Source organism: Nerophis lumbriciformis, linkage group LG28 (assembly GCF_033978685.3).
Source record: "Nerophis lumbriciformis linkage group LG28, RoL_Nlum_v2.1, whole genome shotgun sequence".
In the NCBI taxonomy this organism is placed as follows: Eukaryota; Metazoa; Chordata; class Actinopteri; order Syngnathiformes; family Syngnathidae; genus Nerophis; species Nerophis lumbriciformis.
The window spans coordinates 7,907,984-7,934,096 of record NC_084575.2 but is presented as its reverse complement, the minus strand read 5'-3'; the positions used below and the strand labels follow the sequence as shown (position 1 = coordinate 7,934,096).

At 40.6% G+C, this 26,113-nt stretch overlaps 2 protein-coding genes across 3 annotated transcripts in view; one reads left to right on the top strand and one right to left on the bottom strand.

Moving 5' to 3' along the window:
• LOC133570505 (uncharacterized) overlaps positions 1–26,113 on the bottom strand; it is a 490,167-nt gene that overhangs the window by 109,791 nt on the left and 354,263 nt on the right. The window lies entirely within an intron of this gene.
• LOC140680169 (uncharacterized) overlaps positions 1–26,113 on the top strand; it is a 63,779-nt gene that overhangs the window by 27,111 nt on the left and 10,555 nt on the right. Inside the window, exon 3 of the mRNA XM_072916547.1 lies at positions 20,809–21,132. Coding sequence (XP_072772648.1) covers positions 20,809–21,132 — 324 coding nt within the window. The remainder of the gene's footprint in view (positions 1–20,808; positions 21,133–26,113) is intronic.

Below are 26,113 nucleotides of genomic sequence, written 5' to 3'. Positions count from 1 at the left end.
CCGATTTCCGAACTCTAAATGGGTGAATTTTGGTGAATTAAACGCTTTTCTATTATTCGCTCTCAGAGCGAATAATACAACGTGACGTCACATCGGGAAGCAATCCGCCATTTTCTCAAACACATTACAAACACCGAGTCAAAACAGCTCTGTTATTTTCCGTTTTTTCGACTGTTTTCCGTACCTTGGAGACATCATGCCTCGTCGGTGTGTTGTCGGAGGGTGTAACAACACCAACAGGGACGGATTCAAGTTGCACCAGTGGCCCAAAGATGCCAAAGTGGCAAGAAATTGGACGTTTGTTCCGCACACTTTACCCACGAAAGCTATGCTACGACAGAGATGGCAAGAATGTGTGGATATCCTGCGACACTCAAAGCAGATGCATTTCCAACGATAAAGTCAAAGAAATCTGCCGCCAGACCCCCATTGAATCTGCCGGAGTGTGTGAGCAATTCAGGGACAAAGGACCTCGCTAGCACGGCAAGCAATGGCGGCAGTTTGTTCCCACAGACGAGCGAGCTAAACCCCTGGATGTCTTGGCTCACACCGTCCCTTATGCCACCGAAGATGATCAAGAGAAGAATATCGACCCTAGCTTCCCTGGCCTGCTGACATGAGGATATGTCTACAGAATATATTAATTGATGAAAACTGGGCTGTCTGCACTCTCAAAGTGCATGTTGTTGCCAAATGTATTTCATATGCTGTAAACCTAGTTCATAGTTGTTAGTTTCCTTTAATGCCAAACAAACACATACCAATCGTTGGTTAGAAGGCGATCGCCGAATCCGTCCTCGCTTTCTCCCGTGTCGCTGGCTGTCGTGTCGTTTTCGTCGGTTTCGCTTGCATACGGTTCAAACCGATATGGCTCAAGCTTCAGTTTCTTCTTCAATTTGGTTTTCGCTACCTGCCTCCACACTACAACCATCCGTTTCAATACATGCGTAATCTGTTGAATCGCTTAAGCCGCTGAAATCCGAGTCTGAATCCGAGCTAATGTCGCTATAGCTTGCTGTTCTATCCGCCATGTTTGTTTGTGTTGGCATCACTATGTGACGTCACAGGAAAATGGACGGGTGTATATAACGATTGTTAAAATCAGGCACTTTGAAGCTTTTTTTTAGGGATATTGCGTGATGGGTAACATTTTGAAAAAAACTTCGAAAAATAAAATAAGCCACTGGGATCTGATTTTTAATGGTTTTAACCCTTCTGAAATTGTGGTGATGTTCCCCTTTAAACATGTCCAAACCATTTTTAAATACAAACAAAATGAATACAGCTCCATTATTCACAACACATTTTAAAAACTAATAGTCAAAATTGCCCATAAAGAAACATGATGGGGGTGATTTATTTGAATATACAATAATACATTTAGCATTTTCAAATGATCAAATGGAAAGACTTCCAAAACATGCTGGTGTAATAGTATATTGTATTTCTTCTTTTTATATTGAACCATTTTTTAAAGATGTCATCAAAAATGTAGTGTAGCAATTCTTTACAGTTAAACTATGATGTCATTAACCTTGATCTCATTTGAAATAATGTGTAGTTGTGATTAGTCATCAGATAATATCATCCATATTACATCTTCTGTTATTCCCAACACTAACGCTGGTGGAAGACGTCATTCTTGAAATGGTAGAAGTCAGTCCTGACAGCATTTCAGAGCAAGGCATGTTTTCATTCAATCTCTTCTCAGCCTTTTTCTGCTTTATAATGAAGGTGAGACAGATTCAAACTTCAACTTCTAAATGACTCATTTTTACATTTGTCTGACTAGACTGTGACAAGTAAATGAACACACATATTTGAAAATAACTCCAGAAGTTGACTTATGGTAGTAGTACAGGTTGAGTTATGGTAGTAGTTAAGTTGACTTATGGTAGTAGTACAGGTTGAGTTATGGTAGTAGTTAAGTTGACTTGTGATAGTAGTACAGGTTGAGTTATGGTAGTAGTTAACTTGACTTGTGATAGTAGTACAGGTTGAGTTATGGTAGTAGTTAAGTTGACTTATGGTAGTAGTACAGGTTGAGTTATGGTAGTAGTTAAGTTGACTTATGGTAGTAGTACAGGTTGAGTTATGGTAGTAGTTAAGTTGACTTATGGTAGTAGTACAGGTTGAGTTATGGTAGTAGTTAAGTTGACTTATGGTAGTAGTACAGGTTGAGTTACGGTAGTTGTACAGCCTTTACCTTTAAGCTGATAGTGAGGGCGACTGTGTTGACTAGTTTGAGGCGTGCAAATGATTGAATGTGTTAATATGTTTGGATATGACAATCTCTTTATTTGAAGCTATGAAAAGGAAATGAAATGTAGGCCATAGAACATCATGTATGAATGGAACATTGTCACCACACGCACGGCCAAAAACTGTTTGTGTCCTCCATGCAATCGCCCCTAACCCTGACCTAGTAAATATGTATATTATAAAGAGGGGCTAATCTATGGGATTATTAACAAGTAGAAATACAAATATGGAATACTTCCATATTTTAAACTATCTAATCTATAAATGTAGAAGCATTTTAAAAAGATAGTTACACAAACAACAATGTCACACATGTTATATGTGCTGATGTTGTTAGAAAGTCAACATTAAAGTCTTGACAGTTTATTTCAAATCCTGCATCTTCATTTGCTGCTGCTGTTCTCACCAGCACACTTGTGTTTCTTACACTGGTACTTAGAAGACAATCTTTCACCACACACACTGCAACTCAACACTTTCTCTCCTGGGTGTCTTCTCATGTGTCTTTTCAAAGATTGCCTTTTAGTAAAACCTTTACCACAGATTGAACCAGAAAAAGGTTTTTCACCAGTGTGTTTTCTCATGTGCATTTTCACACTCTGACTTTGTGTAAAACCTTTACCACAAGTTGAACAGGAAAAAGGTTTTTCACCAGTGTGTGTTCTCATGTGTACTTTCAAATATTGACTTTGTGTAAAACCTTTACCACAGTTTGAACAGGAAAAGGGTTTTTCACCAGCGTGTGTTCTCATGTGTCCTTTCAAATGTTGACTTTGTGTAAAACCTTTACCACAGTTTGAACAGGAAAAGGGTTTTTCACCAGCGTGTGTTCTCATGTGTCCTTTCAAATGTTGACTTTGTGTAAAACCTTTACCACAGGTTGAACAGGAAAAGGGTTTTTCACCAGTGTGTGTTCTCAAGTGTTTTTTGAAAGATTGCCATTGTATAAAACCTTTACCACAGATTGAACAGATTAAAGGTTTTTCTCCAGTGTGTGTTCTCATGTGTCTTTACAGCGAACTATGGTATTTAAAAGTTTTGTGACAGTGAGAACATGTGAAGTGAGTGTTGTCAGTGTGACATGTTGCATCATCTTTAGAGTGTTCATCATCAGTGTCAGGAGAGTGTGACGTTGTGTCCTCACTATCTGATAGTGGAGCTAAGATCTTGTCTGCTTGTGATCCTCCACAGTGGTCTCCATCAGCTTCTGTTGTCATGTGTTGTGTTGAGCTGCTGCTTGGAGGCTCCGCCTCTCTCTTCTCCTCACTTTCACCTTTGACCTCATCATCTTCACTCTTCACAGGGACACCAGTCACTGGGAACTCCACCAGTCCTTCAATATGATCTCCTTCCTGACTGATGCTGTGTTCCTCCTCTTCCTCTTTAATGTGAGGGCTCAGTGGGTCCACCGCTTCCTCTTTAAAGTAATGGGTCAGTGGGTCCTCCTCTTCTTCTTTAAAATGGGGGATGAGTGGGTATTCCTCTTCCTTCTTAATGTGGGAGGGCTGTGGCTCCATCCTGAAGCTCCACTGCTGTTGCTCAGGGTGAAGATGTTCTTCACAGACGTCTGCAAGACAAACACACCATCTCTGCTCAGTCACACAATGCATTCAGTACTTTTACATGCACTTAGGAAAAACAAGTTATCGTATGAACTGTCTTGAAATCTCAGTGACGCACAAACACGCTGCTCTTTACAACATTATGCACAGGACAATAAAAACAAACTAGGACGACAGGACTTTTTACTATGGATAGACGATATGGTTTAAAATTGATTTTGTGATATATTATTTCATATAGAATTACTAATAGAACCATTTTAAAACAGGCTACACAGGCTCCTAATTTAGTTGCTGAAATATGCAGTAAAATATTACATCATTTCCAGTATTATTTTCTCAAAGAAAGTAACCAGATATTAACAGTAAATAAACAAGTACATTAATAATAAATGTTTCAACAAAATAATACAATTAGAAATGACACAATATGTTACTGCATATGTCAGCTGCCAAATTAGGAGCCTTTGTAACCCGCTTTGAAATTCTTCTATTATCAATCATATACCAAATGATATATGGTGACATATATTGTTATTAGGATATAGATTTGAGGTCATATCGCCCATACCAAACATTGGTTCGCCGAGTCATTTTGTTTGGCCCACCAAATATATTTATTTTTTACATTCTTCAGATGTGTGTATCTTTAAAGGGGAACATTATCACCAGACCTATGTAAGCGTCAATATATACCTTGATGTTGCAGAAAAAAGACCATATATTTTTTTAACTGATTTCAGACCTCTAAATGGGTGAATTTTGGCGAATTAAACGCCTTTCTATTATTCGCTCTCGGAGCGATGACGTCACAACGTGACGTCACATCGGGAAGCAAACCGCCATTTTCTCAAATGCAGAGTCAAATCAGCTCTGTTATTTTCCGTTTTTTCGACTGTTTTCCGTACCTTGGAGACATCATGCCTCGTGGGTGTGTTGTCGGAGGGTGTAACAACACGAACAGGGACGGATTCAAGTTGCACCAGTGGCCCAAAGATGTGAAAGTGGCAAGAAATTGGACGAAATTTGTTCAAAATACGAGGGTTTGGGGAAAGCCGACAAAATGGTCAGTCGTTTGTTCCGCACACTTTACCGACAAAAGCTATGCTACGACAGAGATGGCAAGAATGTGTGGATATCCTGCGACACTCAAAGCAGATGCATTTCCAACCATAAAGTCAAAGAAATCTGCCGCCAGACCCCCATTGAATCTGCCGGAGTGTGTGAGCAATTCAGGGACAAAGGGCCTCGGTAGCACGGCAAGCAATGGCGGCAGTTTGTTCCCGCAGACGAGCGAGCTAAACCCCCTGGATGTCTTGGCTCACACCGTCCCTTATGCCACCGAAGATGATCAAGAGAATAATATCGACCCTAGCTTCCCTGGCCTGCTGACATCAACTCCAAAACTGGACAGATCAGCTTTCAGGAAAAGAGAGTGGATGAGGGTATGTCTACAGAATATACTAATTGTTGAAAACTTTATTCATTACTCGCGGTTTTACGTAAATTACTATACATAAACTGTGTTTACCAATAATTTAGCTTAAAAACATTACAACACTTAAAAACAAACACATACCAATCGTTGGTTAGAAGGCGATCACCGAATTCGTCCTCGCTTTCTCCCGTGTCGCTGGCTGTCGTGTCGTTTTCGTCGGTTTCGCTTGCATACGTTCAAACCGATATGGCTCAATAGCTTCAGTTTCTTCTTCAATTTCGCTTAAGCCGCTGAAATCCGAGTCTGAATCCGAGCTAATGTCGCTACCTTGCTGTTCTATCCGCCATGTTTATTTGTATTGGCATCACTATGTGACGTCACAGGAAAATGGACGGGTGTATATAACGATGGTTAAAATCAGGCACTTTGAAGCTTTTTTAGGGATATTGCGTGATGGGTCAAATTTTGAAAAAAACTTTGAAAAATAAAATAAGCCACTGGGAACTGATTTTTAATGGTTTTAACCCTTCTGAAATAGTGATAATGTTCCCCTTTAAAATGTGGTACTCCTGTTCTACATCACGTGGAATTGTCATGTCATGGCGTTGGTGTGCTATTAAACTAGGGGTGTGACGATACGGTCAGCTCACCAAAGGATACTCGATATTGGCTTTAGGAGAATGAGACGATATTCTGGTGGTTAACATGATTCTTACACATATGTGTACTTCATGTGTATATGAATGTACTTTCCCTTGTGTGCTTAGTTTTACTGTAACTTCATTGTGGATAATATCAATAAACAACCTTTTTCATCTTTAATTTGAAGGACTGTTTACTTATCTGACAAATTCAAAGGAAACTGCACTTTTTTAAAATGTCGCCTATCATTCACAATCCTTATATAAGACATATGTTTTTCATTTTCATGAATTATAATTAGTAAAAAAACGTAAGCAAAAATCAGCTAACATTGGAGTCAATGGGAGCTCCTCTATTAGACCCACAAAGTCCTCCAAATAACCATCCAAAAACTGCCAACAATACTCCATTTACATTTTGTGACCTGAATATTAACCAAGTATTAGCGATATTGTTATTATAAGCGCTAACGTTAAGGACCTACTTTTAGCGGCGCATTGATCACAGAAATAACTAGCTTATGCTGCTATATTGACATACTGAGCTGCTTTATCGCCTCTAAGATGGTGAAAGCTAATTCTAGATTATAAATCAATCCATCCATCCAGTTTCTACCGCTTATTCCCTTTGGGGTCGCGGGGGGCGCTGGAGCCTATCTCAGCTACAATCGGGCAGAAGGCGGGGTACACCCTGGACAAGTCGCCACCTCATCGCAGGGCCAACACAGATAGACAGACAACATTCACACTCACATCCACGCACTAGGGCCAATTTAGTGTTGCCAATCAACTTATAAATCATGCCTCTTATTTACATGGTGAAGGTTGTGGACATAAACCGAGAACTTGGTCAACTTTGACATCCAACTTAGACCTGAAGATGGCAAGAAAGACACGAAAATATGCTCTTTTGCACCCACCCTTTTTTAACCCTTTGTGAGGATTAATTCTTCATCTAAACGGGAAGATATGAACATCTCATCAGTCGGCATCCCAGTGAGAGCAGACATTGTATGCTTAAAATGAGCAAGATATGTAAATATGTCATGTTATTAAGAATGTTACTACATTACATACTGTATATATGTACAGTGTGTATTTAAAATGTTGATGAAGGTTTTAGGATGTTATTTAGAGCACTTTATAGGCAGAATAGAGCGGCTACTAATGACTCAATTGTTAGCTAACTTTTGCGAAGGTTTATTTTCTATTGAGGATGCATTAACCATCGACCTGCTCAGTGGCCTTGTGGTTAGAGTGTCTGCCCTGACACTGGAAAGTCGGGAGTTCAAACCCCGGCAGAGTCATACCAAAGACTATAAAAACGGGACCCATTGCCTCCTTGCTTGGCACTCAGCATCAAGGGTTGGGGGTTAAATCACCAAATGATTCCCGAGCGCGGCCTCCGCTGCCCTCACCTCCCAGGGGGTGAACTTGGGGATGGGTCAAATGCAGAGGATCATTTCACCACACCTAGTGTGGGACTACCGTTGGGACCTGAACTTTAACTTACAAAGGGACTGTGAATGATTCCAAAAAGTGCAGTTCTCCTTGAAATGAGAAAACAGAACAACAAGATATCATGTGAAGTGAAGTGAATTATATTTATATAGCGCTTTACATAGTGAAACCCAATACCTAAGTTACATTTAAACCAATGTGGCTGGCACTGGGAGCAGGTGGGTAAAGTGTCATTGCTGAAGGACACAATGGCAGTGACTAGGATGGCAGAAGCTGGGATCGAACCTGGAACCCTCAAGTTGCTGGCACGGCCACTTTACCAACCGAGCTGTACCGCCCCAAGTAACAAGAACAGAATATATTAATAATAAAATGCCTGATAGCAAATGTGATGACTTCATCTTATTACTGTCCTTTTTCGGGCTTTCCCTTTTAAAGGGCAAAGTCCTCGCAGGGTCTTTTGTCCTAATGACTGTCTGGTTAAAGTGAAGAGACTATAATTCAGGAAAACTATTTATTAACAAATGGACTAGAATAAGTCACTCATTTTTACAGGTAGCTAAAGTTGGGATATAATTAAGATAATGAAGGATGACGTGATTAAGAAATGTTTAATATAGATTAGAATAGGCCGTGCAACTAATCATATGTCCTGAGTTCCAGTTGAAACTGGGTGCAAGTTCATGCCCACGCACATACACTCTTATCGCCCACATTCTTGCCACTGTTTACGTGGCTTCTTGGCCCAGGTCTGAAGGACAACACCAGATATGAAGTCAGAGTCCAGGGAGAAAAAAGCAGCAGTCAATATCGCACAGAAGGAACCTTCCTGGTGTTACCTGACGGCACCACCACCAAGCTGCGACACCACTACAAAGACTCCTCCATGCTCGTGCTCGTACCACAGCCTGAAGTACCAGCAATGGCTGACATCTACTGGGTACGCCTCCTCCCGGGAAGGAGTGAAGGACAAGGACTGCTCCAACTGTTCTATCAGTGAAAGCCCTGGCTGACTGAGCTGCGTCCGTATGTACCACCACCTGTTATGATCACCAGTCAGATGACTCATACCAGGAGGCCTTAAGACTCCTATATATGTTGGAAGTCAGGGTGTGGCTGATCATGTTGACCTTTCATTGCAACAACTAGCATGGTATGAGATGGACACCATTGCTGTCCCACATTGTTCCCTTGCTCTCTGTCCTGCCTACCAAGCCAAAGACTTAGGTCCAATGATGAAACAGGGCGTAGCTGCCACTGATTGGACCGACACGCAAATACCACATTTTCAACACTCCCTGTTGTCGGTTAAAAACATAGCTATGGGCTGCACTTTGGACACACCTGCTGTAGGAGCTAGCAGCTACACAACAGCTAAGCTAAAACAGCACATTTAAGCATATCAAATAATTATAGTTGCTTAATACGTACACGAAGTCTCCAAAAAAGAAGTCGGATAGAAAGTATCCAGTAACAAAAGTGTCCGCATCCTTCAACTTTCTACGCCATGAGCTTGACTTAATGAATTATTGTGGCCACTAGGTGTTGGGAAAGATCAAATCGAACAATTGCAAAAGCATCCGTCATAAGGTTAGTGTTTTTATTATATTTGTGTCAATATGTATAAGCATCCTCAGCCTTCCCGGTAAGGTCTATTCAGGTGTACTGGAGAGGAGTTTACGCCGGATAGTTGAACCTCGGATTCAGGAGGAACAGTGTGGTTTTCATCCTGGTCATGGAACTGTGGACCGGGTCTATACTCTCGGCAGGGTCCTTGAGGGTGCATGGGAGGTTGCCCAACCAGTCTACATGTGCTTTGTGGACTTGGAGAAGGCATTCCCTCGGGACGTCCTGTGGGGAGTGCTCAGAGAGTATGGGGTATCGGACTGTCTGATTGTGGTGGTCCGCTCCCTGTACGATCAGTGTCAGAGCTTGGTCCGCATTGCCGGCAATAAGTCGGACACGTTTCCAGTCAGGGTTGGACACGCCAAGGCACCGATTCTGTTCATAACTTTTATGGACATAATTTCTAGGCGCAGTCAAGGCGTTGAGGGGATCTGGTTTGGTGGCTGCAGGATTAGGTCTCTGCTTTTTGCAGATGATGTGGTCCTGATGGCTTCATCTGACCAGAATCTTCAGCTCTCACTGGATCGGTTCGCAGCCGAGTGTGAAGCGACTGGGATGAGAATCAGCACCTCCAAGTCTGAGTCCAAGGTTCTCGCCCGGAAAAGGGTGGAGTGCCATCTCCGGGTTGGGGAGGAGACCCTGCCCCAAGTGGAGGAGTACAAGTTCCTCGAAGTCTACTTCACGAGTAAGGGAAGAGTGGATGGTGAGATCGACAGGCGGATCGGTGCGGCGTCTTCAGTAATGCGGACGCTGTATCAATCCGTTGTGGTGAAGAAGGAGCTGAGCCGGAAAGCAAAGCTCTCATTTTACCGGTCGATCTACGTTCCCATCCTCACCTATGGTCATGAGCTTTGGGTTATGACCGAAAGGACAAGATCACGGGTACAAGCGGCCCAAATGAGTTTCCTCCGCCGGGTGGTGGGGCTCTCCCTTAGAGATAGGGTGAGAAGCTCTGTCATCCAGGAGGAGCTCAAAGTAAAGCCGCTGCTCCTCCACATCGAGAAGAGCCAGATGAGGTGGTAAGGGCATCTGGTCAGGATGCCACCCGAACGCCTCCCTAGGGAGGTGTTATGGGCACGTCCGACCGGTAGGAGGCCACGGGGAAGACTATGACTATGTCTCCCGGCTGGCCTGGGAACGCCTGGGAACGCCTCGGGATCCCCCGGGAAGAGCTGGAGGAAGCGGCTGGGGAAAGGAAAGTCTGGGCTTCGCTGCTTAGGCTGCTGCCCCCGTAACCCGACCTCGGTTAAGCAGAAGAAAATGGATGGATGGATGGATGGATTTGTAACACAACTTGATGTTTCTTGAAAAAAGCGTCCAGTAGTTGATGTTGTCGCTCGCTCCTTCTTCTCTTTTTTTGGACAAAGTTCCTCCTCATACTCTACTATTGTTTTTTGTTTCTTCCTAACATTACAAATATTTCTTCAACGGCAGCAGCTAGTCGCTGATTCACCAACACTCACATCATTTGTAATGTAGACATGTTCACACAATAATAACACTTTACACTTACATTGGATCTCTACTTAATGTAGACATGTTCACACAATAATAACACTTTACACTTACATTGGATCTCTACTTAATGTAGACATGTTCACACAATAATAACACTTTACACTTACATTGGATCTCTGCTTAATGTAGACATGTTCACACAATAATAACACTTTACACTTACATTGGATCTCTACTTAATGTAGACATGTTCACACAATAATAACACTTTACACTTACATTGGATCTCTGCTTAATGTAGACATGTTCACACAATAATAACACTTTACACTTACATTGGATCTCTACTTAATGTAGACATGTTCACACAATAATAACACTTTACACTTACATTGGATCTCTACTTAATGTAGACATGTTCACACAATAATAACACTTTACACTTACATTGGATCTCTGCTTAATGTAGACATGTTCACACAATAATAACACTTTACACTTACATTGGATCTCTACTTAATGTAGACATGCTCACACAATAATAACACTTTACACTTACATTGGATCTCTACTTAATGTAGACATGCTCACACAATAATAACACTTTACACTTACATTGGATCTCTACTTAATGTAGACATGTTCACACAATAATAACACTTTACACTTACATTGGATCTCTACTTAATGTAGACATGTTCACACAATAATAACACTTTACACTTACATTGGATCTCTGCTTTGATGTGTCGATCACTTCCGCCTCTCTTTGTTAGCAGCTAACAAGCTAAGCTAAGCAGCAGGCTAGGCTAGCAGGTCAAAGTGCACTCAGACTAATGTATCCGCATACAAACAATTAATAAGGACGTTTACTCTGTTAAACGACATACATGTGCACATGGACGTTGTAATTAAGACCAAGAAACCATAATAACCAAAACAAGGTATTCTCCGTCAGACGCCATCTTGTTTTGTTCTTCCTCCTGTGTGACGTCATCGAGGTGTTCTCAACCGCGGATCAAATGTTGTCCAAACACGTGTTTCACTGGGACAATAGTGAGTGGTGCACACTTCCTTCGCCCAGCCACAGAACAAGAGAAAGTGCCATTTAAGAGTTGCTGGTGTAACAATAAGAAGAATATATTCCACTCCTCTCTTGTACATGCGGCTTATGAGGTAATATACATTATATATGTTTATATTATTTACCTGATATGTTGTTCGAAGCTAACGTGCTAGCGTTAGCCAGCTAGCAGGCCTTTGTAGCAAATGCGAGCGTCTGAGGAGTGTATTTTATATGTTCTCTATGACAATTATATTGACTTATTTAATACCTTAACTGTTTTTTTGCTGTATAGTACAGTCACGCTTAACATCATTAAATATTTGTTAATAGAAAGGAATGAACATCTCGTAATTTAAGTCTGGAATAAGTCACATGGTATAATAATAATAATAATAAAACATTTTATTTGATATAGCACTTTTCAGTGTACTCAAAGACGCTTTACAGGATAAACATTAAAATTATTATTATTATGACAGTGTAATATAATGTATTACACATACATTGCAGTAGTCTACTTTGTGTTGGTGCTAACTTTATTAGCAATAAATACAAATTATGTTGTTTGCACGCGCTTCTATTACCTTGATAACATCCATCCATCCATTTTCCTACCGCTTGTCCCTTTTTTGGGGTTGCGGGAGGGGGTGGGGGCCTATCTCAGCTACATTCGGGCGGACATCCATCCATCCATCCATTTTCTACCGCTTATTCCCTTTGGGGTCGCGGGGGGCGCTGGAGCCTATCTCAGCTACAATCGGGCGGAAGGCGGGGTACACCCTGGACAAGTCGCCACCTCATCACAGGGCCAACACAGATAGACAGACAACATTCACACTCACATTCACACACTAGGGCCAATTTTAGTGTTGCCAATCAACCTATCCCCAGGTGCATGTCTTTGGAGTGGGAGGAAGCCGGAGTAGCCGGAGGGAACCCACGCAGTCACGGGGAGAACATGCAAACTCCACACAGAAAGATCCCGAGCCCGGGATTGAACCCAAGACTACTCAGGACCTTCGTATTGTGAGGCAGACGCACTAACCCCTCTGCCACCGTGCTGCCCATTAAATATAATATAGTTCGGGCGGACATATCATGGAAATTCAATCAACTGATGCTTGTTATTACGAATACACAATTTGCACAATTGTAAGTGATTATATATATATTATATATGTAAGTAAATATTTAATGAAATACATGTTAAATATTAAAAATGGCTTTAATATACTGTACACAAATTGAACATGCATCAATATTTTGTTTGTAATCGAATCATGAGGTATCCAAATATTCTCAAAAAATATATATATATGTATATATATACACTATCTTTCCAAAAGTATTTTGCCACCTGCCTTTACTCACATAAGAACTTGAAGTGCCATCCCATGGAATTGTCCAAAATGTTTTGGTATCCTGGAGCATTCAAAGTTCCTTTCACTGGAACTAAGGGGCCAAGCCCAACTCCTGAAAAACCAACCCCACACCATAATTCCACCTCCACCAAATTCCACACTCGGCACAATGCAGTCCGAAATGTAGCGTTCTCCTGGCAACCTCCAAACCCAGACTGGTCCATCAGGTTGCCAGATGGAGAAGCGTGATTCATCAGTCCAGAGAAGGCGTCTCCACAGCTTTAGAGTCCAGTGGTGACATGCTTTACACCACTGCATCCCACGCTTTGCATTGAACTTAGTGATGTATGCCTTAGATGCAGCTGCTCGGCCATGGAAAGCCATTCCATGAAGCTCTCTGCGTTCTGTACATGGGCTAATTGGAAGGTCACATGAAGTTTGGAGCTCTGTAGCAACTGACTGTGCAGAGAGTCTTTGCACTATGCTGACCTCTCTATCAGTTTACGTGGCCTACCACTTGGTGGCTGAGTTGCTGTTGTTCCCAAACTCTTCACTTTTCTTATAATAAAGCCGACAGTTGACTTTGGAATATTTAGGAGCGAGGAAATTCCACGACTGGATTTGTTGCACATGACAGTTCCACGCTGGAAATCACTGAGAGTGGCCCATTCTTTCACAAAATGTTTGTAGAAACAGTCTCCATGCCTAAGTGCTTGGTTTTATAAGTGATTAGGACACCTGATTGTCATCATTTGGACGAATGGCCAAATACTTTTGGCAATATAGTGTATATATATTCTCACGCCAGCACATTTCTTAAGGTGTGAGTGAGGTTCAACCAACATACTATCGCACGGCCACACTCGATGGCACTTGTTACACGTGCTTCGCTGCACTTCTGTTGTTTTTTTGTTGGGTTTAAGAATGTTGCTTTCACAGAAGGAAGAACGAGGAGAGGATATTGCGCGTAAAAGTAAAGCCAACCGACCACAGCTCTGCAGTCCTGGTCACCGTTAACGTGAGGTCGGACTATTTTGGAGGTGCACGTGACACGTCAAGGTTGGCTGGTAGGTTGGTAGTGGAAGGAGCGAGTTGGCGTCACTCGATGCTGCAGCACAATGAAACTTGTATCTGTGCAGACTGACTTAATGCAATCATGACGGTATTAAAATCCCAGCAGGAGGTTTTCTATAAGTTGTTACTTTTTATCAATAATTTATGTAAATGCAGAAAACAAGATCAATTACACAATTCATAATAATCAATAGCTGATGATTATTCCATGTGTAGAAGAACATCACCACAAAGTGGTGTCTGTCCACTTGGAAAATAATATATTTGATAGACTAAAAAATATTTGACACATCTGAGCTGAAGTTTGTTTGTGTTGTCTTGCGGACGTCCAACAGATGAACACTCGTCAAGAAGAACGTCCCTTCAGCAGCAGGAGGATGCACAGCCCCCCCACATTAAAGAAGAAGAGGAGGATCCCTGGGTTACTCAGGAGGAAGAGTTTCTTCCAGGGCAGAAGGAGACTGATCTCAGCAAGTTTCCACTGACAGTTGTCTCTGTGAAGACTGAAGAGCATGAAGACAAAGCACCTGAGTCCTCACAGCTTCATCACAGTCCAAGTAAGCACAACATCCACATATCATCTAATACAATGTTTGTGACACATGTTCATCCGGGGGCCACATTTATGACTAAAGATGGAGATATACTTGCTTTTTAACACCACCATTTAAAAATGAATGCTCATCAATCATCAACAGTGTAATTTCTGGGGTGTAACCATGTGACCTAGAGGCCGTCCTCCTTACCTCACGTGGTCAAATGAAGGCAAACATTCAATATGGCTACTGTTTATTTACCTTTAGCAGCACATATGTCAGCATATTTCAAAGGTTTAGTGGTGAAGATTAGGGATGTATACCAAGTACCATTTTTTAGTACTAGTTCCTAATTATGTCGCCCATGAGGACCGTGAAGATTCTGGACTAACGACACAACTATTTGTATTTTTATTCCAGCTGACTGACGTAACTATGACACGTTGTCACATTGAGTTCAGCTGCCGCTGCTACACATTAAAATCAGCTTTGAATAATGACAAATGAGGAAGCAACAACACGCAAAAGTGTGATGTGTGTGTTATTGACAAGAAGATGACATAACTGCATTTCACCTTGCACTGCACACATAGTTGACTTCTTTAAGACTTCAAATAAACAGCTGTTTTTTTTCTTTTTTTTTCTTCTTCTTTATTTAACCAGGTAAAATCCCATTGAGATCAAAGATCTCTTTTCCAAGGGAGACCTGGCCAAGAGGGCAGCAGCAAGGTTACATTAAAAACAGTAAACAACACATAAAACATGACATTTACAACATTAAAACTTGCTGACATAACACATGTGCATACAGACAAGGTAGACTGCAATCCTTTCACAGAAGCTTTAAACTCATTCAATGTAACAAGGGTTTGAAGTTGAATATTGGATTGTAGGTTATTCCAAGCCTTCGCTGCTGAAAACCTAAATGCTTTCTTGCCCAGTTCAGTTCTTACTTTGGGGACGACAAATTGCAGAACATTCATTGAAAGAAGATTGTGACTTCCTTGTTTCTTTGTTAAAAGACAAGACGGATAAGATGGAGTGATACCCAGAATGGTTTTGTTGATGATGAACACATACCAATGATGGAGGCGTCGAGCACATAAAGATGTCCAGTTAACCATTGAGTAAAACACACAATGTTGAGTAAGTTAACCATTGAGTATAACACACAATGGTGAGTAAGTTAACCATTGAGTATAACACACAATGGTGAGTAAGTTAACCACTGAGTATAACACACAATGGTGAGTAAGTTAACCATTGAGTATAACACACAATGGTGAGTAAGTTCACCATCGAGTATAACACACAATGGTGAGTAAGTTAACCACTGAGTATAACACACAATGGTGAGTAAGTTAACCATTGAGTATAACACACAATGGTAAGTAAGTTCACCATTGAGTATAACACACAATGGTGAGTAAGTTAACCATTAAGTATAACACACAATGTAGAGTAAGTTAACCATTGAGTATAACACATAATGGTGAGTAAGTTAACCATCGAGTATAACACACAATGGTGAGTAAGTTAGCCATTGAGTATAACACACAATGGTGAGTAAGTTAACCATTAAGTATAACACACAATGTAGAGTAAGTTAACCATTGAGTATAACACATAATGGTGAGTAAGTTAACCATCGAGTATAACACACAATGGTGAGTAAGTTAGCCATTGAGTATAACACACAATGGTGAGTAAGTTAACCATTAAGTATAACACACAATGGTGAGTAAGTTGGTGATGAATCTCAGTGCCCCGTGGTACACACTATCCAGCTTGTGGAGACAACCAGCAGTAGCATTCATGTACAACACATCTCCATAATCAATAACAGGTAAAAAGGTTGTTTCCACCAATTTCTGTTTCACAGTAAAAGAAAAGCAAGACTTGTTTCTATAATCAAATCCCAGTAAAAGTTTCAGTTTTTTTTTTACAACATACTGAATGTGCTCCTTAAAACTCAAGTGGTCATCAATTAAAAATCCTAAATATTTGAAAGCAGATACTAACACAATTTGTTGCCCATTTCTTGTTCAAATGTTCTCACACAGTGCTGATCTTACAGTATTTGATGTGGTAAAGAACATCCACTTTTGTTTTCTCTGCATTTAAAAGCAGTTGAAGATAGCAAAGTTGTTCTTGTACTCTGTCAAATGCTTGTTGTAGATATTTAAAGGCCTCAGCAGGAGTGGGTGCTGTGCAGTATATGACAGTATCATCAGCGTAGGAATGGAAAGTTGAGTTCAGAATATTCTGTCCAAGATTATTAATTATTAATTAATAATGAGCCCAACACAGAACCTTGAGGGACATCCTTTTCCACTTGCAGTACGTCCGAGAAGGAACCCTCTATCTGAACAGCCTAAATTCTGCTTGTGGGGTCATTTGCAAACCATCCAACTGCTTGCTGAGGAAAACCAATAGCTGAAAGACCTTTGATTAAAATGACATGATCAACAGTATCAAATGCCTTTGAAAAAGTCAATGAAGAGGAACAGACAGCACTGCTTCTTGTCAAGAGCTTCAGTTACATCATTTATAAACTTCATAGCAGCAGTAACATTACTGTGATTTCTGCCAAAACCTGACTGAAATGGTGACAGAATAAAGTTGGTGTCCAAAAAGTATTGTATCTGTTCACTGATAAGGGATTCAAGCACTTTTGCCAGAACAGAGAGTTTAGAGATCGGTCTGTAATGATTTAGATTACTAGGGTCACCTCCTTTTAATAGGGGGATTACAAGGGCAGATTTCCAATCCAAGAGGATTTCATTTGAAATTCGAGTAAGGTTAAAAATGTGAGTCAATGGTCCAGCTTTAATTTCAGCTGCCAACTTTAGGAAGAGCGGCTCCAACTTATCTGAGCCAGCTGGCTTTCTAGGTTTAAGTTGTTTTAGAGCCCTCATTCCCTCTGTTGTGGGAAAGGGCGTAAAGTTAAAAACCTGGGTATTTTCAACGGTTCTTTCCGGAGTTAGCGGAACTTCAGTTGAGTTGTCAGAATTATAGAGAAAACCAGAAGAAATAACATGATTATTATAATGACTACCCATTTCTCTTCTGTCACTTACTCTGACACCATCAACAAGTATACGAGGTGGGAGATTGACTGAATTACAGCAGGCGGACAAAGATTTGATGATTTTCCAAAACTTCTTTGGGTGTTTGAGGTTTTCGGTTGTTGTGGAGAAATACAATTCTAATTTTGACTTTCCGAAGGAGAGAGGTAAATTGATTCCTTAATTGTCTAAAATTCAACCAATTTGCTTCTAACCCTGACTTGCGTGCCCTGGCCCAAGCAGCATTACGCTCATGCAATACATCTGACAGGTCCGATGTAAACCACTGATTGTCACGTCCTTTAACCCTACATTTTCTAAAAGGGGCATGTTTGTTCACTATACTCAAGAACATTTCGTGAAAATATTTCCAAGCCAGTTCAACATTATCAAAAAGAGCAATTCTATCCCAATTAAAAAGATGCAAGTCATGTAAAAAAGCTTGCGTCTCAAATAATTTCATATAATGTTTTTCAAGAAGACGAGGCTTGCTTTTATGAATCCTTGTGTCTCGCACTACTGCAATCACACAATGATCACTCACATCATTAGCTAAAACACCAGATGCAACACATTTGAAGGGCATATTTGTTAGAATTAAGTCAATGAGTGTAGCTTTTTGAGGGCATTTAGGATTAGGTCTTGTAGCTGAGTTAATTAATTGTGTTAAATTTAGAGATTCTCACTGTGTTTTCAAGGAGTCAGACACAGATGTGAGCCAGTCCCAGTTTAAATCACAATTTCATTGTATTTCAGTTGAGACAGAAGCATTACAAGAGTAGATAGGGAATTACTAGGGGCAGATGGAGGCCTATAACACCCCACTACCATAATGTGGTGATTTCTAGCTAATTCGATTTTAAGTGCTAGCAGTTCAGGTTCTTTACTTACTGATTCAGAGAGCACTAATTTAACATCAAACCTCTGCTTAATATATATGGCCACTCCACCACCTTTTCTTTGTCGGTCAGTACGATAGACATTATAGCCATGAATGTAAATATCTTTATTAAGCACAGATTGTTTAAGCCAAGTTTCAGATAAGACTACAATATCAGCATTTGTTGAGTTTATCCAGATCTGTATCATATCCAGTTTAGGGAGTAAACTCCGAACATTGATATGAATAATCCCAAAACCAGATCTAGTTTTAAAATCTGCAGGTGTAAAACATTGTGTAGGTGTATCAGGGCCTGGATTAGTCTCAACATTTCCTGAGAGCAATAACAATAGTATAACTAAACATTTGCGCTTAAATTTACCATCTTTTGAGTCAGGCTTTAATCTGTGAAAGTAAGTGCTCACAATAGGGGAGGATGCAGTAATGTTGACGTGATCTCTCAAAACAAGGAAACAATAAGAATGAATGGACTCTACCATAGTATGCAGCCATTTGGTTTTGTCCAAAGTCACAGAAATCTTCAACTGAGATAAGGTCGAGGTTATTTTGTAGCTGCCACTATGATGAAATGTCAAATTATCAAATATGTCAAAATGTGCATCTTGAAGTAGCATAGCTCGTGAGTGGGGGTAACCAGACCAATTTGGGACACCAGTAAAACCACACAAAAGTATAAAACACAATATAATAATTTGTGACATAGTGAGAGGAGAAGTTCCACCACTTTTGAAGATGTTAGCAGACAGGGCTAAAGACTAGCAACCAAGGCCAATGGGTGGAAGCCCGTAGACGAAGCCAATGTCTGTAGGCAAACAGCAGGCCGATGGAAGGCTAGTAGGCAGGTCGATGGTGGAAGGCTAGCAGGTAGGTCGACGGTGGAAGGCTAGCAGGCAGGTCGATGGTGGAAGGCTAGCAGGCAGGCCGATGGTGGAAGGCTGGTAGACAGGCCGATGGTGGAAGGCTGGTAGACAGGCCGATGGTGGAAGGTTAGCAGGAAGGCCGATGGTGGAAGGCTAGCAGGCAGGCCGATGGTGGAAGGCTGGTAGGCAGGTTGATGGTGGAAGGCTAGCAGGCAGGTCAATGGTGGAAGGCTAGCAGGCAGGTCGATGGTGGAAGGCTAGTAGGCAGGTCGATGGTGGAAGGCTAGTGGCGCGGTTGGTAGAGTGGCCGTGCCTGAGGGTTCCTGGTTCAATCCCCACCTTCTACCAACCTAGTCATGTCTGTTGTGTCTTTGAGCAGGACACTTCACCCTTGCTCCTGATGGGTCGTGGTAAGCGCCTTGCATGGCAGATCCCGCCATTAGTGTGTGAATGAGTGAATGAGACGGGATGAGTTTGCTAAGTACAAAAATGAGTCGAAATTTTTGAATGAAAGAAACTGCTCTTCTAAATGTGTCCTCTAGATGTCGCAATAGCAATTCTTTGTATCTTTGTAGATGATGCTACGTATGTAAAACATAACTAAAACACATGATGTTAGCGCACCAGTCGGGGAAAATGAGCAAACTACATCAATATCATCCTGTAATTTCATTATGATATTATTTATTTATCTTGATAGATTGAAAATGAACACCAATGAGTTGACTGATGAACATTATCACATAATTGATTCTGAAAGTGTAAAAAAGGACAACTAAAGATAGAATACTATTGTATGTAAAAAAAAACATTATGTTTTGTACATTTGCAGAATGTGTTTGTTCTATTTTTAAACAAAGAAAACAATCTGCAGTTGTCTTTATTTTTACGTTATCTTGCCGTAATTTTACCAGTCCGGCCAACTTGGAGTAGATCTTTCTCCATGTGACCCCCTATCTAAAATTAGTTTACACACCCCTGGCCGAGTTCTTTCTGCGAAAAGCAGATACGACAAAAAAATCTAATTATGAAACGGAATAGATCCCTAAATATGTGTTGAGTAATATCAAGGATTATCCGTCAGTGGCGTTCCCAGACATGTGGAACTATCTTGAGTTCCAGACATCATTCTACACCACAAATTATGGTTAAGTTTAGAGATAAAGTTTAGGTGTCATAGACCGTATACAGAATAAAATATTTGCACAATTTTTATCAGTGAGTGTAAAGTTAAGAATACCTCAATCCATGCTGCCTTGTACTTATAAAAAAACTGGCTCCTCATCAAATTTCCAAGTCTGTTTTGGTACTCACTTTTGAATTAATTTTAGTGGCTGGGACAAAAGCAAGTATTTCCCGTGTTTGTATTGGTTGTTTTGCTACACACTTTTAACACAACACACGAAATAACACAAATATTGTCATTGTGTTAACAGTGTCAGTCCAAAACTATTTATATTCTCTCTTTATCTTATTTACTTATTTACCCAACAGACATTCAACAGCCCCTTCACATTAAAGAGGAAGAGGATGATCCACAGCCCACCCACATTAAAGAGGAAGAGGATGATCCACAGCCCACCTACATTAAAGAGGAAGAGGATGATCCACAGCCCACCCACATTAAAGAGGAAGAGGAGGATCCACACATGAAAGAGGAAGAGGAGGATCCACACATGAAAGAGGAAGAGGAGGGAGAGTGTGTTGTAGGGCAGGAGGAGGATGATGTCAGCAAGTTTCCACTGACTGTTGTCTCTGTGAAGACTGAAGAGCATGAAGACAAAGCACCTGAGTCCTCACAGCTTCATCACAGTCCAAGTAAGCACATATCATTTTATTCTCAGGGCATTCAATCCATCACAACTGGACTGTTCACTTTGTCTTAGAAGACTCATCCAAGTAGGCTTCATCACTTCATGCTCATACACTTCAAGTCTTAAATCTAATCATTGGAATTTAGAGGGGAACTGCACTTTTTTGGGGAATTTTTCTATCGTTCACAATCATTATAAAAGACATGATGGTGGATATATATATAAAAAAATAAATCGCATTCTAAGTAGGGCTGGGCGATATGGCCTTTTATTAATATCTCTATTTTTAGTCCATGTCACGATACACCATATATATGTGGATATGTTTAGGCCATGTCACGATACACCATATATATGTGGATATGTTTAGGCCATGTCACCATACACCATATATATGTGGATATGTTTAGGCCATGTCACGATACACCATATATATGTAGATATGTTTAGGCCATGTCACGATACACCATATATATGTGGATATGTTTAGGCCATGTCATGATACACCATATATATGTGGGTATTTTGCCTTAGCCTTGAATGAACACTTGATGCATATAATCACAGCAGTATGATGATTCTATGTGTCTACTTTAAAACATTCTTCTTCATACTGCATTAATATATGCTACTTTTAAACTTTCATGCAGAGAGGGAAACCACAACTAGGTCAATTTAGCAAAAGTGTATTTATTAAACAGTTATTAAGCAGTGGCACAAACATTCATATCATTTCAAAACAGAAAGTGCAAGATTGTCAGAGACATTTTAAAACAAGCTATTAGTGCACTTTTGTGCATGATGTCACTAAGATGACATATCAAAACAACACTAAATTAAAGTGTACTTTTTGTACCGAACACCACTACAATAGTTTAAAACAAATAAAATGCACTTTTGTGCATGATGTCACACAAGATATTTCAATAAGTGTCAAATAAAAAGTATCTGCATAATAGGAAATCAAATAGTGTATGTCCTTCACTATGTGGTAGGTTCCTGCGGACGTTATCTCCTTCTGTTGTTGACTATTTGTTTCATACAGTGTTGATCTGGAAATGGTTGCTTGGGCATTTTGTGGGTGTGGAACTGAACGGAGATGTTGACATGCGGAGTTTCAAGCACTCCTCATTCTCTAGCGGGTGACTTTTCAAATGATGCTACATTAGCAGTGCTGCTACTTTTTGTAGCAACGCTTTTGCCTTATACTTGTTCACCATCTACCCGCTTGAAGCCAAACCGCTGCCAGACGATGGACCCCCTGCTGTTTGTCTTGGGAATGAATTATTCCTTTATTTGTTACCAGATTGGCACCTTCTTTCTCTCGTATTACCATAAGCACCACAGCTAACGTTACCATGCCGCTACCTGTCTGCTCCGTGAGAGCGTATGACGTTGCACACGTGACAGTATGTGACATATGTAAGAGGGTGCGCTTGTTTTATGTCTCTGTGAGAAGGAGAGACAAGAAAGAGTGAGAAGAGCCTGTAGTGTAATGACTGCAGCTAAAAGCAACTGTGTGAGAACGTATACTCCAATATCACCATATAGTCATTTTCTATATCGTACAGAGACAAACCCACGATATATCCAGTATATTCCATATATCACCCAGCCCTAATTCTAACTCATAAATATAAATAAAAGACAACTTGCAATGGAGCCAATGGGAGGTCCTCTATAACCATCCAAAATACACCAACAATACTCCATTTGCATTTTGTGGCTTGAATGTCCACCAAGTGTTAGTTGAGTTGAGTTTATTTGGAACATGCAAGCATACAACATGATGCATCACACATGCATGCATACAACATGATACATCACACATGCATGCATACAACATGATACATCACACATTTATGCATACAACATGATGCATCACACATGCAAGCATACAACATGATACATCACACATGCATGCATACAACATGATACATCACACATGCAAGCATACAACATGATACATCACACATGCATGCATACAACATGGTACATCACACATGCATGCATACAACATGATACATCACTAATGCATGCACTAATACAACATGATGCATCACACATGCATGCATACAACATGATACATCACAAATGCATGCATACAACATGATACATCACACATGCATGCATACAACATGATACATCACATATGCATGCATGCAACATGATACATCACACATGCATGCATACAACATGATACATCACACATGCATGCATACAACATGATACATCACATATGCATGCATCAACATGATGCATCACACATGCATGCATACAACATGATGCATCACACATGCATGCATACAACATGATACATCACACATGCATTCATACAACATGATACATCACATATGCATGCATACAACATGATACATCACACATGCATGCATACAACATGATACATCACACATGCATGCATACAACATGATACATCACACATGCATGCATACAACATGATATATCACACATGCATGCATACAACATGATACATCACACATGCATGCATACAACATGATACATCACACATGCATGCATAAAACATGATACATCACACATGTATGCATACAACATGATACATTACACATGCATGCATACAACATGGTACATCACACATGCATGCATACAACATGATACATCACTAATGCATGCACTAATACAACATGATGCATCACACATGCATGCATACAACATGATGCATCACAAATGCATGCATACAACATGATACATCACACATGCATGCATACAACATGATACATCACATATGCATGCATGCAACATGATACATCACACATGCATGCATACAACATGATACATCACACATGCATGCATACAACATGATACATCACATATGCATGCATCAACATGATGCATCACACATGCATCATACAACATGATGCATCACACATGCATGCATACAACATGATACATCACACATGCATTCATACAACATGATACATCACATATGCATGCATACAACATGATACATCACACATGCATGCATACAACATGATACATCACACATGCATGCATACAACATGATACATCACACATGCATGCATACAACATGATACATCACACATGCATGCATACAACATGATACATCACACATGCATGCATAGAACATGATACATCACACATGCATGCATACAACATGATACATTACACATGCATGCATACAACATGATACATCACACATGCATGCATACAACATGATACATCACACATGCAAGCATACAACATGATACATCACACATGCATGCATACAACATGATACATCACACATGCATGCATACAACATGATACATCACACATGCATGCATACAACATGATACATCACACATGCATGCATAAAACATGATACATCACATATGCATGCACACAACATGATACATCACACATGCATGCATACAACATGATACTTCACACATGCATGCATACAACATGATACATCACACATGCATGCATACAACATGATACATCACACATGCATGCATACAACATGATACATCACAATTTCCAGTTTGTCTTTTCAACATGTTGGAAAAGGAGTAGGAAGAAGCAGAGCTTTTTTAATTCTACCCCTTTTCTTTTACATAACAGTTGCTAACACTTTAGTTCACTTCCTGTTCTCAATGTATTCACAATATACTCCATAAGTAATCACAATAAAAATAAATAAATAATAATGAGTGAAGTAAGTTATATTTCATATGGTGAGATGAGTAAGATGATGTAGAAAATGAATGATGGATGAAATAAATTGAGAATGTTTATCTTCTTCTTTGTACTTTGTAAACACTTTAAGTGTGAAGAGTTTCTTGAAGTGGATCATATTAGTACATTGTTTGATTGCTTTGCTTCATCCATTCCATCATTTAATTCCACATACTGATATACTGAAGGTCTTAAGTGTTGTACGTGCATACAAATGTTTTAAATTACATTTTTCTCTGAGTTTATATTTCTCCTCTTTTGTTGAGAATAGTTGTACATTCTTGGCTAGCAGGTTATAGTTTGCTTTGTGTATCATTTTAGCTGTTTGCTAATTCACTATGTGGTGGAATTTCAGTACCGTATTTTCCGCACTATAAGGCGCACCTAAAAACCACAATTTTTCTCAAAAGCTGACAGTGCGCCTAATAACCCGGTGCGCTTTATTACGATTCATTTTCATAAAGTTTCGGTCTCGCAACTTCGGTAAACAGCCGCCATCTTTTTTCCCGGTAGAACAGGAAGCGCTTCTTCTTCTACGCAAGCAACCGCCAATGAAAGCACTCGCCCCCATAGAACAGGAAGCGCTTCACCCGCCCCCATAGAACAGGAAGCGCTTCACCCGCCCCCGGAAGAAGAAGAAAAAACGCGCGGATATCACCGTACGTTTCATTTCCTGTTTACATCTGTAAAGACCACAAAATGGCTCCTACAAAACGATCCGGTTCATAAAAAGACGCAATCTCTCCATCCGCACACGGATTACTACCGTATTTCACAGCAACTGAACCGCACTGTGGAACGGGAGCACGTACGGTGAATATTCGCTCCACAGGGAATGAGGAGTCATCCTTCACTGTGGTTCTAGCTTGCCATGCTAACTTCCACCCATCCAAAAGAGACCTTTCCAGCCGGCGTCATCATAAAAGCTAACTCGAAGGGATGGATGGATGAAGAAAAGATGAGCGAGTGGTTAAGGGAAGTTTACGCGAAGAGGCCGGGTGGCTTTTTTCACACAGCTCCGAAGGCGAACACACCTTCACTAAGACGGGCAGATAGCGCCGGTCGACATACGCCAACATCTGCCAGTGGATCGTAAATGCCTGGGCAGATAGTTTCGGTCACAACTGTGGTCCGAGCTTTCCGGAAGGCAGGATTCACAGAACTGCTGCACAACAACAGCGACACTGACTCCGGTGACTTCGACGAGACGGAACCGGCCATTTTGGATCCCGTATTCGCCCAACTTTTCAATTCGGACACCGAAGACG